This window comes from Odontesthes bonariensis, chromosome 11, assembly GCF_027942865.1.
Source record: "Odontesthes bonariensis isolate fOdoBon6 chromosome 11, fOdoBon6.hap1, whole genome shotgun sequence".
NCBI classification, from domain to species: domain Eukaryota; kingdom Metazoa; phylum Chordata; class Actinopteri; order Atheriniformes; family Atherinopsidae; genus Odontesthes; species Odontesthes bonariensis.
In genome coordinates, this window is record NC_134516.1 from 25,225,377 (window position 1) to 25,240,365 (window position 14,989).

Here is a 14,989-nt window from a genome sequence, read left to right on the forward strand (position 1 = left end):
TTACTTGTTGCTTATAAGGACAAAAATGTATGTAGTAATACATTACAATGAAACGACAAACATGAATTCAGGTCAACAGTAAATCATAGGCACATAGAACCTAACTAATCCTGCTTTTCTTCTTCCATTTTAGCTGTGATAATCCTGGAAGCATGTTTTCTTTTTAGTTATGCAGAGGAACATCTTGCATTTGGTGCACCTAATGTAGGTCTTGCCATTGCAGCCCTTGTTCCTGCATCTTTCTGCATGTTTGATGTCCATCATCTCTGGCATGTGTCGTGCTCCTAGTCTGCGCACAGATGGCTCTGGTTGTGGGATCCTTGTTTTAGTTGGTGGCTGATAGTCTTCCTCACTGTCCTCACTGCTGTCAGCAAATGAAGGACTATCCAGCAGCTCTTCAGCCAGGTGCAACTTGAAATCCAGGTACTGCTGTTTATTCTTCGCTGGTCGATTCAGCGCTTCGCTGTCACGCTTGTACTGGATCCAAGCATTTGTGATGGCAACATCAAAGAAATGTGTCATCACACGTGAAGTCCACTTCTTGGTCCTGGTTGACATGCGGTAGAAGCTCAGCATTCTATCACAGAGGTCTACGCCACCCATGTTGCCATTATACTCCCGGATTACTGCTGGCCGTCTCACCTGGACATGAACTTTGTCTTTTTTGGACCATCTGCTGCAGACATCTTCTGGATCTTTCCCATATACAGTGGAGGCCATGAGAACTGGTTTATTATCAAACCATTTGGTCACTGCCAGCTCAGGCATCTTCCGGACTGCCATCACTGAAGCCCCTCTCCCTTCTTTTCTCAGCTGCTTATCTTCTGGTAGCTGGCATTGCTTTGGAACCCTGTTCTTCATAATGGTTCCAGTTGCTGGAAGACCCTTTGAGAGCAAAGCGTTCATGAGCTCAATAGTGGTGAAATATCGATCAAAGAACACATAAGTTCCTGTAGGAACTGACTCAACCATTCGCAAGACTGCTGCGGCTCCAACTCCTAGTCTTTGGCCCCTGAATGTGTTCTTGCCCTGATACACCTCGAAATCCAGGACCAGGCCGTTTGGGGAAGCAAGCACAAAAACCTTTAGGCCAGTAGGGTTTGGCTTTCCTGGCACATACTGCCTGACTGGGCAGCGGCCTGTGAAAGGGATGATTTGCTCATCAATGCACACCTTGTCACACCTTGGAAGGCTGAGACAACCTTGCCTCACACGGTCAAGCAATGGTCTGACTCTCCAAAGAATGTCTGACTTCTTTGCCTCTTCAGTTACATCCAGGTCATTCACAATCTTGAGTGAGCTCCTCAGCTTGTAGAACCTATCCCTTGTCATTTTCTTGCTAATAACTGGCACTTTAGTTTTTTTAGCCCAAGACATTTTGACTCTGGGATAGCCAAGGCAGGCCATGTGTACTGATATGCCAAAAAAAATCTTGATTTCTTGGGCAGTAGTATTCAGTGACACTCCTGTTGTTTGCAGCTGTCTTTGATTTGTAAAAGCTGCGAGATCCTCAAAGATTGTGTCATCGATGTACTGTGAAAAGTACTGGATTGGACTCCAGTACTCACGTACTTTGGGGCAATCTTGGTTGGCAGGAAGCCCAGGTAGAACAGGTGTGAATCTGTTATGATGTGATTAGGGAAAAATGCACAAATAAAATCAAGTTAATAAATGAGTAACATTTATTATGAGTAACATCCATTTGGATGAATTCAGTAATTTCAGTCTCATAGATGTGATGTGACTCCCTAATGACCAAGCATATTTTTATGTAACTTTAGGTAACCAGCATATATTTAAAAGCATTTACACATAGCACAAATATTACAATAATCTAGCATGATAATAGAATTGAATACATTAGCCTGAAACTAAATAAAACATACAAGTTGGTCCTGGCCCATAGAGCACGACGACTTTCCTGCTCCCTCTCTGCGTCTGTCTCATCAGATTCGCCTGCATCTTCTCCCTCTCCATCATCATCATCTTCTCCTATCACAGGCTGATACTCATCCTCCTCATCCTTTTCCTCATCTGAAAGCTCCAAATCTGAATCTCCCTCTATTATCCGGTATAGAATCCTCTCTGCTTCACTTCTTTCTCCTACCATTGTATGCAGTCAATAAATACATTAAAATTGTCCCGATGTCCACTACAGTTGACATTCATTAAATCACTGTTATTTCAAAACTGAAACAATGAAACTGTTTTCAGATGTAAAAATATTGTTATTAACATGTTTATGAACAAGAATATATATAATTATCATGGTAAAAATAGCAATAGATAAAGAATATTTGACTTACCTCTCCTCTTTCCATAAAATGTGGTTGGTGGTATGGAAGCCATCTTGAAAGAGGAAAAAAGTAAGGTTCCCAGCATGCAATCCTATCACATGACACATCACTGGAAAGCCCAGGATGTCCTCTACAGAATACTATAGAGCTTGTTAGGGTAACTCCAAATACTTCAGGAAGTTACAGGTGAAAAGAATGTCCATTGCAAAGGACATCAATGAATGGGCCGGGTCTCAGGAGGATATAGATGGAACATTTGATGTTGCATTATGGCCAGTATTAATCAGACATGTTTGTTCATGTTCCAGACAGGGTAGTGAATGCTTTTGTGCACAGTCCACTGTGTGGTTGTACAGCTCACGACTTAACTGAATATATTCCAACACCTGGCTCGTCTTCTTGCATCCAAATGTAGAACAAAATAGATGCTTGCCCAAACTTACTCCAGGTAGTGAGTAAGTGAGCCTATAAATTTTGTTCCCAAGCCACTAAAAGTAGCTGCCACATCTTTTGATATGTGTAGCACAAGCACAAAGAGTACAAGATCTTTGCAACCACATAGGATAGTTATGAAGCCATCCTCGGTCATGGACTTGCAGAAACTACTGTCCAGGTTTCACATGGCCCCAGCATCTGATGGGTCTGCCCTTACCCAGAGCTGTAGGGTGAGGACTGCTACAGAGTGTAAAGGTTTCCCCCTCAGCACAATATGCAGCAGTGGAATCTTCTGATAGAGCTCAAGGCCACACCTTTACCCACTGCTGTCAGAGAGCTGCAGTTGGCTTTTCAGCCATTTTTAGTTGGGAATGCAATCCAAGCTGAAGCCGTCAAGACCATCACAAGCTCACCTTTGAGCAGATACTGTCCTTAAGTTAATGCCAACACCTTATTTATAGGATTAAGTCATGTCAACCTGTCAGGCCCTCAACTATCCCCTCCAACCCACAACTGGATGACCCAGAGACAGCTAGGAGCCATTTGATGGAGCAACAAGGTATTCAAGTTAAAGCCATTTATTCAAGCGGCAGCAGCAGCGATGCCTCTAGAATATGCAGATCTGCAAGACAAAGAAAGTCAGTCACCTAGCAGCAGCTACAGAGAGCACACATGCAGAGTAAAATGAGCCTCACCAGAAAGATCCTCAGAAGCCGCTCTGAACTGGAACCTTGTGCTGAGATGTTTTGCCGTGGTCTGGCTCAGATTCTGTTGGGCTGTAGCGGAACTGGCTGAACAGCACACGCTTCTGGTTGTAGCGGGACCGAGATTTGTAAGCGTAGACTTGATCCTCGTCGGTCACAGGAGTGAAGACTGGCTCGTCCTCGCCGCTGGTGTCAGATGAAAGGCTCCAGCTCCCATCTTCAAACTGGTAATTGCTGCCAGGAGCTCCAGACTGACCTCCCTGAGCGCCATGCTGCTGTGCTGCAGAACCACTGGTTCCAGCTGCTTTCTGATACGTTGGCTTAGATAGAGCTTGTCCATAAACTGAATACATGCGTGAGGAAACAGAATTAAGATCAGCCTTCCATTTACACCCTGAGTCAATTTAAACTGCTTTTAGTTGCTGAGCTTTGATTGGGATCAGCTTACCGCTTTGTGCAGGAATGCAGGTGATGCTTCCAATCAGCACACAAGAAATCCACAAAACCCTGCAGAAACAGGGACATCTCATATGAAGTTCTGAGTACATTTAGAGACCAGTGGGGTCACACCACCTCCCCTTAACATGCCCACTCCTGTTGAGCTTAACTGCATATTCATAGTGTAATGCTGCCACCAAATGAGGTTCTGCTTGCCTCAGACATTTAAGGCAGCAGAGGTTCAGTGCCACCACTTAGAAGCACTGGGATAGACTAGAAGTTACTCACCTCATTCTGCTGCAATATAATTAAAGCTTGCCTGGGACCTGCTGCTGCCAAACTGCACTAACACAAAGTTCAGAGCCCTGTGACACTAACCTGAAGCTGCAGGAGCTGCTTTCATATGATCCTCAGTGCAGAGGGAACTGATTGCTCAGCGGTAACAGCTGCTGCTGAAAGGTGCAAGGCTGCAGTTAACGGGCAACAATGGACTAACATATGGAGCATCTCAGTGTTATGTCCATAAATAGATAATAATCAGGAACTCTTGTGAGTATTATGTATTTTATTTACATGTATAAATGTTATATTATAAATATAAATGATCAAATATTCTGAACTGCTGATATTCGTGATAATAATAACAATAACAATGGAAGCTGCTCTCAACACGTGAAATGCCTCTCATAGTTCATTATTAGTAGGCTAATTGATGAATAAACATCCTGCTGCTGAATATGTGTTTAAAAATAAATAAATCAGAAGGAAACCTGCAGAAGAAAGTCTTCTAACAGCTGTCTCTCTGTGTTTATTGGCATACAGCACGGTTAGTGAGATCCAGATCCATGTGGGCACTCAGGACAGATTTAAATAGCGACTCTGAATGGACGGTAAACCCGCACTGAAGGCCCAGTGAGCCAAAGCACGGCCGCCACTGAAACATATATTTGAAACCCGTCAATATGCTAACTTTGCGTGTTTACCTCTATAACTGATGTTATATGTAAAACAGAGCACATGGTCAATTAGCTTTTTAAAAATCTTTATTTTAAAGAAAACAATCAAAACAAGAGTTTTTCTGGAAGAGATTTAAATAAGTTCTGAATATGCATAGAAGAGAGGTTACATTTGAGTCTATTTTCTTTGTACAAAACTTAAAACAAAAACCTGAAGTCTGCACACTGAGGAAAACTGGTTTTGAGGATATTTATGAAATTTCCTGCTAATAACCAACTTGGGTCGGTGTCCCCAGTGGAACATTTTATGTGTAGTCTGCAGGTTTCATGTTTTCAGCTGGAGATGGATGCTTTTTGTTCCGTATGTTACATATTTTTATCTTGATCAGGACATTCAGAACGAAATCAGGATTTTATTAGAGCAGAGCGACAGTCTGGACATGCTTTAAGTGACCACGAGTTGACACGTAGTCTTAATGGGCTGATTTTCAGTTTAGCCGTCTGACAGAAGAAACAGAAAAATATGTGGATGAGAGCAGCTTTATTGGGAATTTGGCTGGAAATATACACTCATTCTTTACTGTGTTTACTAAAAGATGCAGAAATATTAAACTCTGTAACATGTGTTTAGTGCACCAACCCATGCCAACTCAGTTAGCATACATACAGTTATAGGAATAGTTTACTGAATGTCCCATCTTGTAGACAGCCTCAGTGTTGCATTTCCAGTCCAGTCTGCTGTCCAGGTGAACCCTCAGGTATCTGTAATCCTCAACCACCTCTTCACCGAGGATGGAGACGCTGTTCAGCTGACTGCTGCTCCTCCTAAAATCCACAATCATCTCTTTTGTTTGTATCCAGATGAGCGATAGTTTATTTTCCTATAGATGTGATAGTTTCATGTAGATGTGCTGAGGTGTGACAGGGCAGCTGTTGGTACATGGAGGATGTGAGGTCTGTAGCAGGAGGCAGCAGCATGCTGAGTTTGTCTGAACTCTTCCATCTGTCTGATCCCACATTATCCCAAAGCCTGTGAGCTTTTCCATTCCTGACCACACATCCCTCACACTGTTCTGCTGCAGAGAGTTTCCCACCGACTTGCTCTCTTCCTTTTTTCTCCACACTCCTCCTTAACTCCCTGTTTCCCTCCATGAAGGCCTTCTTCTTTATGCTCAGTGGCTGCAACACAAGTTCACATCAACCAGGCGTTTGTTCAGAAAACAGCGTCACAGCTTTGGACTCAGGAAGTGTTTCAGATGTCAGCTGTCACTCAGACACACTTTCATAGGGCCTGGAGACCGAGCGTCTGTATAATCTCCTCCAATCACGTTGGCCCATTTCCATCTTTCTCCATCTTTGCTGTCAGCCAATCACAGTAGTCCTTCTCCAACATTGCTGGGACGGACCAATCGCAGCCCAGAAGTTCCATCTTTCTGACAGCCAATCACGATGCCGCTTCTCCAAAAATTCATCCCGCCGAACTTCAAATGTCTTTACCGAAAGCTGTGGAAAAAGGTAAATATATCGCTAATATCATTGTATTCTGTCAACTATCTAACTTGGTCGGTGTGAAATATGTATTATAGAGAGAAAAAAATAAATAAAAAAATACGATAACAGAAACGACTGCCGTTGCCTCCCCAGACGTTAACATTAAATTGATTTTTCATTCGCCGCCAAAAGGAAACACACTCGTTATAATACTCAGACACTCGTTATAATATTGTATTAAGTTAGCTAGGTAGCTAGGCAAATATTAATGATATATTAAAAAGAGAAATTACGGTTAAAAAGAAACGACGTTGACGTCGCATCGCCGTCGACGTGTCCAAACGTGACTTTTAGAGCCATTTTGTTTTGGCTTTTCAGTATCGTCTCCATCATCGTCACATACTGTTGCAGTCACCGTTGTGAAACTTATTTTGACCACTTTTGGACTTTTTCTATGTGCGAGTTTCCTCCAAGAGCAACGACTAACGGTAATGCTGGCCCCCTCCCCGGTTACCGGCATCGGTATAACGTATAACGAACGTATTCGTAACGTATAGCAGTATGTTAAACCTGTATAGTATTCATTTCTATTGTCACAAAAGTCTTGACTATGCACTGCTACCAGTTGATAATAAGCTACAGTACGAATTAAATCTGTCTACTGGTAGTATTCACTTCACCAAAGTCTTCAATATGCACTGCTTCTATTAGTACTAGTTGATAATAAGCTACGGTATGATGAATGAAATCTGTGTAGTATTCACTTCTGTTGTAATAAATATATAATATGTAGACTACTGCTCTTTGTTAATAATTAGCTGTGTGCTTGTGTGACTGTAAGAACTTGTGTGTGTGCATAAATATATGTATATTAGTAAGTTAAAAATATTGCACATTGTTCATATTTATGAATAAATATTAGCCGTTTTGGTATAAATATTCTTTCCCTGTTAATGGCAGATGGCTTGCAAACAAAAAAAGCACAGGGCCATGGGAGAGGAGGAGTGGATACGCCGCCTTCGTAGATTTGCTGCCTCAGGCGTTTGGCCCTCTGAGGCAGGAAACAGACCAGCACCTCGGCAGAAAAAGTGGCATGATCTGTATCTGAAGGTAAACCTGGACAGAGTGATATGTGTATCATATTAAATGTAAAGCTATGACATATTTAAACGGAACACCTTCTTATTCGCTGTCAAACATTAATACAGATTGAGAAATGCCCAATGCAGACGAGGGGACAAATGTCACTGTTTGGAGGTGCACAGAGCTGTAACTGTGGTTTCCATGCAAAGAAGGTATCAGAAGTTTCTCATATAATTATGACGTGCTGGTGTTGAATTCTGTAGTATTACAATTTTTTCATCTTCTCTGTGAACCTGTAGCCTTCCAGTTCGCTCCCTGACTCAGGACCCTCATGTACAGTGGCACAGCAGCCAGGGCCTTCATCTGCTGGACCTTCATGCACGGTGGCACAGCAGCCAGGGCCTTCATCTGCTGGACCTTCATGTACGGTGGCACAGCAGCCAGGGCCTTCATCTGCTGGACCTTCATGTACGGTGGCACAGCAGCCAGGGCTGTCATCTGCTGGGACCGTACAGTCAGGACCCTCACCTGCTGGTGAACCTAGAAGGCCCCTTTTGACTTTGGCATCAGTAAGTAATGAGGATTTACTTATGCTGATATTTATCTTGATGTTATTAATATACTCAACTATAAAAAATGTACAAAGCCCCAGTGAAGGTCATTTTTTTCTTTTTGTCAGTTTACAAAGCCACGGTTTGGTGGCTCTCATGGTGCCATGTTGAAGCCAAACCTAAGTTCGGCTGGGAAGCGTTCATCTAAGGTAATGTAAAGAGAATGATACATAGACTGACTTTGATTTTAAAAAACATACACTGTTATTGTTTTCATGTAGCAGTAACTATAGTGGGACTTTCATGCATCCGTTTCATGTTGAAATGATCTGGTTTTATTGACTGCTATACCAATAATGGATAGATTCATTCATTCATTCGTTATCATCTAAGGTTATCCTATATTGTGAACTGTGCCTTTATTCCCTCAGACCTCTGACATATCCAGCCTCATCATCAGCCCACCCAAAAGAACATTGTCACCGCCTGGCCGCAGTTCCAAGTTGTTCCTGCAAACTGTCTCTCCTCTGTCTCTTCCTCCCTCTCCTGTTCCTGTATCACCAGCTCCTTCCATTCTGCCCTCCACTGCTACAGTTGTAAGAAGATATTCTACTACACTTGAAACAGGAACTGCTCTTAAGTAGATTGTTATCATATCTATGTATTTACCTTATTTTATTTTATTTTACATAAAATAGGAAGTGTCATCTGCCACCTCCTCCTGTGTATCCTCTGGAACCCCCTCTGCTCCTCTCACCTCGCCATTTCCTGAAAATATGGAGATTCCACACGTTTCAGATGCTGCCTGGCTGCCCACAAAGCTGCTGAAGACAATACCACCGCAAGACCAGAAGTGGATTTCAGCAGCCCTGTGGAAGAACCAGCGTCTGCGCACAGACCTAAAACTGTGGTATGATCCACCAGAGCCGTCCCTTATTTATCATCAAGTCCCCACTCCAGAGCGCTTTTTCCATCACCGGCTTCTCTTGTGGATGCCATACCATCTGTGGAAGGTCAGGCTGTCCTGTCCTGCTTGTGGCACACAGCTCACAAGCTATGGAGCTCACAAGAGAGCCCGACACATTCTGGATGTGGACAGGTATTACCTGATGATCACCGAGACTCTCTGGTGCAGTTCAGCTGGTTGCAAGACAACATATCTTTCCTCCAGCAAGACAGTCTTGGACCAGCTGGACTTGGCTCACAGGCTGGAGTTCAGATTGATTCTGACTCGAAAGTAAGTATACGTAGATAATTTTGCCTTAGTTTGTTATCAAGAAATTAGAAGGTTTTGATGTTTGTCTCATTCGGTCTCTCGTTTCCTTTGTTTTATACAGATTCGCTTGTGATGTGCGGGTGATCCGTTTCCTGAGGGAGAGGGCCCTTGGAAACAGTCCCACCCGCTTGGTCAGACAGCTGAGGGAGAACCACAGCGAGGAATGGCTTAAGCGCCTCTGCCGTTACCTTGGAGCTTGCTCTGACTTTGCTGCCAGGCCAAGCCTTTTTCCCGTAACATTCCAGGATCCCCCTGAGCCTGTGGATGTTCCATCGCACCGATGGATGCTGGCTGTGTATGGGCGGGACATTTTGTGCAGGCTGGACCACATCAAAGCCAGCATAACGTCCACCTTTGGCAGTATCCTAAAAATGGACTCCACAAAGAAGGTAAGTATTTTAACTGCTAATGCTGTGAAATTCAGTAAATACATGTAAAATAAATACATAATTATAACCCTGATGTTCAGATACAAATTCAACAATTTATTTAGGCATTCACTGTGTTTTCTGTGCTATTGCAGATCACCAAGAAGCTCTCAGGCACTGCTAAGGGGACAGCCTTGTGGCTTACTTCTGTAAGCAATGAGAGAGGGCAAATCCTGATCAGTGTCCTGTCTGCTCAGGAGGGTCCTGCCCTGGACAGAATGGCAACTGGCCTCATCTCCAGGTACAGTAATGCCGGAGTGGCTCCACCTCAGCTGCTGTACGTCGATTGTGACTGTTGTCGGGAGGGCAGAGGACAGACCAAACTGAAGGAGAGATTTGGTGGGTGGCCAGACCTCATAATCAAGCTGGACATTTACCATTTTATGCGCCGACTGGCATCAGGGTGTACAAAGGATGCTCATCCTTTGTACCCTGTCTTCATGGCGAAGCTGTCGAGCTGCATCTTCGAGTGGGACAGAGGAGATGTTGCCTTGCTGCGTCAGGCCAAGCGGGAGCAGCTGAGACAGGAAGGCATCCCTGGCATCACTGACACTCTCGTCGATCAGCGCATCAGCAAAGACGAGCTGGCACTGCACTGCAGGAGGCAGACAAGAGGAGAGCGGCAGACATTGGGGATGATTGAGCAGCTCCTCAATGAACTGATGGGGGCAAAGGGCAGGGATTTTCTTGGTGTCCCTCTTTTGGACCACGAAAGGATGCAGCACATCTGGCAAGTCCAACAGAGGCACGTGAAGTGCATACAGGACGAACCAGGTGTGCTGCTTTACACCAAGACTGGTACCACCACCAAGGCAGGCATTGTCCTGCCAAACTACAGGTGTGCCAGAGGGTCCACATCGTTGGAATCCTTTCACCTCCATGTGAACAGGTTCATTCCAGGTCAGTATGAATCATTATTCATCAGTAAGATTCTTTAACATCGCAATTCTGTTGTTTGTCATTACCATTACCCTGGAAACAGTGGCACAATTAATAATTTTCAGATGACCAAACACAACAAATAAATGTATCATCGTGTTTACCTTTCTACTATCTTAAGGAACGAGTGCCAACAGTTTAAATTTCCAGCTGTACCTCCTGGAAGGACTGAACAGGTGGAACCAGGACCGAGAAGCTGCATCTCTAGCAGTCAAGCCTGCCCCCCTGCTGAGTTATTCTGGAGACCTTGTTCACTGCGTCAACACCCTCAGTGTCAAGGTCTTTGGAAGGCACCTTGTCCCGTCCTTTCAGCCACCTGCTGTTTACACTGGTAAGTTTAAGCTTTTCATCCTGATGAAGCTATTTGCTATATTTACTATATATTCATCTTTTTAATGCATTTTCTGAAAGTGAATTTTCCACCCTCTATTGTTCTCTCACCTGTCCCAGGTGAGCTTCTTGGCATGGACTACCTGTACAGCCAGACCGGAAAGGCCTTGCAGGATGTACATCCTGACTCAGAGGAAACTGAGGCCCTGCTGGAAGATGTAGGCACTGAGGAGGAGCTGGAAGATGAGGGGTTTGAAGAAAGTGGGTTAGACCCCACCGTAGAGCTGCTGGACCTGTCTGATCCAGCCCCTGTCACCACCAGCTCGACTCCAACTCCCACCTCTCTCCAGCCCTCCCCTAGTCCGGCTGTTTCCACCTTGACAGCACCTGAGCAACAACTGGTAATAATTATAGAATTATAATTATAGTAAATAAATACATACTAATAAAGTAATTATGCAAAAAGATGAAGTCCAATTGAATGCATTTTTATAATCACCTTTTTGTATTACATTTTACAGCCTGTGCATGAGTCCACACTCTCTGATCCATCAGCTACCTGCTCTGCTCCTGCTCTCCACACTTCCACCAGCCTCCCAGCAAGTACGCCTGCCGAACTGTCACAGCTGGTAAGTGTTCTTATTATGTGACATATCATTTGTTGCACTTGTAATATGATGTAATATGTTTTTTCTTATTTTTTATTTCTATTTTTTTTTTCAGCTGTCCTCTGGCCAGTCAGCCACTATCACCAGTGCAGCCTCTGCCCTTCCTCTCTCCACCGCCTTCAGAATGACTACCTCTGCTGCTGCAGCTGCAGCTACAGCTGGGTCAAAAATGGCCACCGCCACCCCAGCAGCCCCTGAGAAACAACTGGTTAGTCTTTTTGCATCAAAAAGGTGTCAGTGGTCTTAATGTCCTGCTTGTCAATGTATTATATATCACTGATATTAATAATTGTCTTATTACATTTAACAGATTGAGCACATCCTGTCCTCTGGACCAACAGCTGTCACCTCCAGAACAGCCTCTGCCCCCCCCCTTAACATCCAACCAGCCACTCTCCCCACAGCAACTGTTGGTCCCTCTGGGGCACATACCTTGGCTCCAGCAGCACCTGTGGAACAGGCGGTAAGTCTTAGTTCAGTGAAGTTCATTAAGACTTAATTTAATAATCACCAATGTTCTTCTAATCAGACATATGGATATGGATCAGTGTTTTTGTGTTACCTTGACATGTTTTGACTGCATCTGATGTCTTCCTCAGAAGAGTCACCTGATGTTGCTGTGATGTGTCACACCAGCTGATGTTACACAGAAAATCAGCTGAGAAGACACATCACAGCAACATCAGGTGACTCTTCTGAGGAAGACATCAGATGCAGTCAAAACATGTCAAGGTAACACAAAAACACTGATCCATATCCATATGTCTGATTAGAAGAACATCCTACAGTAGTTGGTAAGTGTTTTGTGACTGTTGGACTGTGACAGCTGTACTTTTCTAGTTGTGTTATTGTGTTTTAATTTTGATGTATACTCCTACCTCTTTTCCAGGCTGTTGATGAGCGTGGCATCCCAGGGATGGACAGAGTGGATAGCCTGGCAGAATATTTGGTGGGTCTGAGGACAGAAACTGGTCAAACAATGAGCAATCAGCAGGCCAGTACAATAGTAGCACTGTGGCAGAACCTTCTGCCGTACGACCAGCAACGGGTGGCATATGCTGCACGTCATCAGGTGCGCCTTACCACAGGACGTTTCAGGTGCTCTAAAAAGAGACCTGAATTTACACCTGGTGTGGAGAGCACAACACGCTGCGTTTTAGCATCCTCAGGATCTCCTGCCCAGTGGCCAGACTGTAGTCGCCTTGTAGAGTCCATATGTGTCAAGCTGTGTAACATTCACAAGAGCCCCAAAAAACAGGGCACTTCCAGCCTGACAAGATGGACTTTGATTTTGACTGACTACAGCAAGATCAGGCAGCTGGTTCTGGGGAATGCCACAGTGATGCAGAGCACTACTCTGCAGTTGTTTGATATTAATCAAACAACACTGACTCAGTGGCACAATAAGAGACTGAAGAGGCAGGACAGTGGCATTCTGCTGCAAGGGGTCAACCTGCCTGACTCTGTCCCCATTGCTGCGAGGCCTCTGCCACTTGCGCAAGTGCGCCCTCCTGCTGTACCTCCACGGCCTGGTCCCCACCATCAGTACCACTTGCCCCGCAGTACAGTTGGACAGGCAGTGGATAAGCGGAGGTCAGCAGCTCAAAGGCAGTTATTCATTCAGCCACCACCTCCAGCTCCTGTTCTTTCAAACGCCAGCCCATTCTTTGTGCCAGTTGCGTTTGTTGCTGGAAACAAACAGATTGTGCCGTCTGGCCCCCTGCCCTCACCACCGCCGACCCGGAGAGCTTACACCCGAACGGTTGAAAAAAACAAATGCCGTCAGTGCCACCTGCCGCGCATAAAGGAAAATGGTCATGGGCAGTATTATGGGAGTATATACTGTCCCAAAAATAACAGAATGCCACTGGAAGAATGGATGGAGGAGATGAGGAGAAAGAGGGAAGAAAAAAAAATGGTGTGACATTCTTTGTCAATATGTATATAATATAATGTAAATAGTTTCAAAAGAAAAGAAATGTCTTCATTTACTCCTGTTCTAATTTTTCTAACTTCTTTTATTTTCTTCTTTTGTTAATATATTGTATTTATTTTACTTATACTTACTCTTTGGATCGGACTTGTTTGTCCAACACATCCCACGATTGGATTGAGATCTAGGAAATTTGGGGCCTTTCTATGTGGGGGCTGTTTATTCTTTGCATGTCTGCAGGGGCTTCCTCCCACAGTCTAAAGACATGCACTTAATAGATGACTAAAATGTTCATGTGAATAGTTGTTTGTCTCAGTGTACCCTGTGATGAGCTGTCTTGTCCAGAGTGTAACCAGCCACTCGCCTTAAGTCAGCTGGGACAGGCTCCAGCTCCAAAATGGCTGGTTGGATGTAATTTGGAGGCCATGTCAACACCTTTAACTTGTTGTGTTCCTCAAACTGTTCTTGAATCATTCATGGCAGGGCGTATTATCCTGCTGCATCCCACTGCCTCTGCTGGGGGTGCATCCTGGTGCTTGCCTATATTTTTTCTGCGTCAAACACGTCAACTTTGAGGTTCACTGGCGGCCTAATATATGCACCTTTTATGAGGCAATCTGTTAATTACTTCACCTGTCAGTGGCCAGGCTGATCGGTGTATCTAAAAAATCTGTTCTAATTTTTTTAAAATTTATTTTCTTCTTCTGTTAATTTATTGTATTTATTTTACTTATTTTGTTTTGGTTATTTATCTTTTTTTATTCTATTTTAAATTGTTTCTTGTTCTAAATTTTCTAAGTTTAAATATTTTCCATTTTTGTTTATTTATTGTATTTATTTTATTTTGGTATTTATCATTTATTTATTCTATTTCAAGTTGTTACTATTGTTCTAATATTTCCTAAATTTAAACATTTTATATATTGCTTTTATTTTATTTAGGTTATTTATCTTTTTTTTCTACTTTTAATTGTTTAATTTATTCCTGTTTTTATTGCTTCAGGTTTTCTGGTTTAATTTCACACACTTGTTTGTGAGTGTTTGTGTGTGTGAAATTAGTAATAAATTTGTTACATTTCAGTGAGTGTCTTCAGTTTTTTCTGCAAACATGCAAACTCATTCATAGAAGACGATTGTTGCAGTACTTAATTCAGAAATCACTTTAAAAGTACATTTAGTTACATTTGATCACACTTGGTAGTAGTTTGTGTTACAGGCGTCATGTTCCAATGGTGGAATCGAACCAGCGACCTTTGGATCAAGAGCCTCCTATGCTATTGTACAGTAAAGTGTCATGTTTGGTTAGTTTTCTCAAATGAATAGACCAGAATATGTGTTCTTTTACTTGTGATGGACAGCAGAGACACAAATAACTACAAGTTCCTTTCATTTTTTCTCATTTTCTCAAAATTTCCTCTCTTTTCCTTCATTTTTTTCCTTCTCCCTTCTTCCCCCTTCTT

At 43.4% G+C, this 14,989-nt stretch overlaps 1 protein-coding gene and 1 long non-coding RNA gene across 5 annotated transcripts; one reads left to right on the plus strand and one right to left on the minus strand.

Moving 5' to 3' along the window:
* Nucleotides 1–6,135: 6,135 nt before the first annotated feature.
* On the minus strand, nt 6,136–14,961 carry LOC142391886 (uncharacterized). 3 transcript variants are annotated; one of them, XR_012770624.1, is made up of 6 exons: nt 12,475–14,961; nt 11,428–12,045; nt 10,037–11,326; nt 9,805–9,951; nt 9,420–9,596; nt 6,136–6,333 (listed from the first exon to the last, which is right to left on the minus strand). It is a non-coding gene; the product is annotated as an uncharacterized LOC142391886 (long non-coding RNA). The 3 variants fall into 3 exon arrangements; XR_012770623.1 differs by having other exon boundaries at nt 9,420–9,607; XR_012770622.1 differs by having other exon boundaries at nt 9,420–9,951.
* LOC142391883 (uncharacterized) lies at nt 8,485–14,440 on the plus strand. Of its 2 annotated transcripts, XR_012770617.1 has the most exons (11): nt 8,485–8,551; nt 8,654–9,192; nt 9,293–9,620; nt 9,755–10,559; nt 10,720–10,929; nt 11,049–11,329; nt 11,450–11,557; nt 11,652–11,804; nt 11,907–12,059; nt 12,247–12,328; nt 12,486–12,561. XR_012770617.1 is itself a non-coding variant. In XM_075478068.1 (10 exons), exons 2-10 carry the CDS (start codon nt 8,732–8,734, stop codon nt 13,518–13,520), a joined length of 3,534 nt encoding a protein of 1,177 aa, XP_075334183.1. In that variant the 5' UTR covers nt 8,485–8,551; nt 8,654–8,731; the 3' UTR covers nt 13,521–14,440. The 2 variants fall into 2 exon arrangements, 1 of the variants encoding a protein (XP_075334183.1); XM_075478068.1 differs by lacking the exon at nt 12,247–12,328 and having other exon boundaries at nt 12,486–14,440.
* Nucleotides 14,962–14,989: the final 28 nt, after the last annotated feature.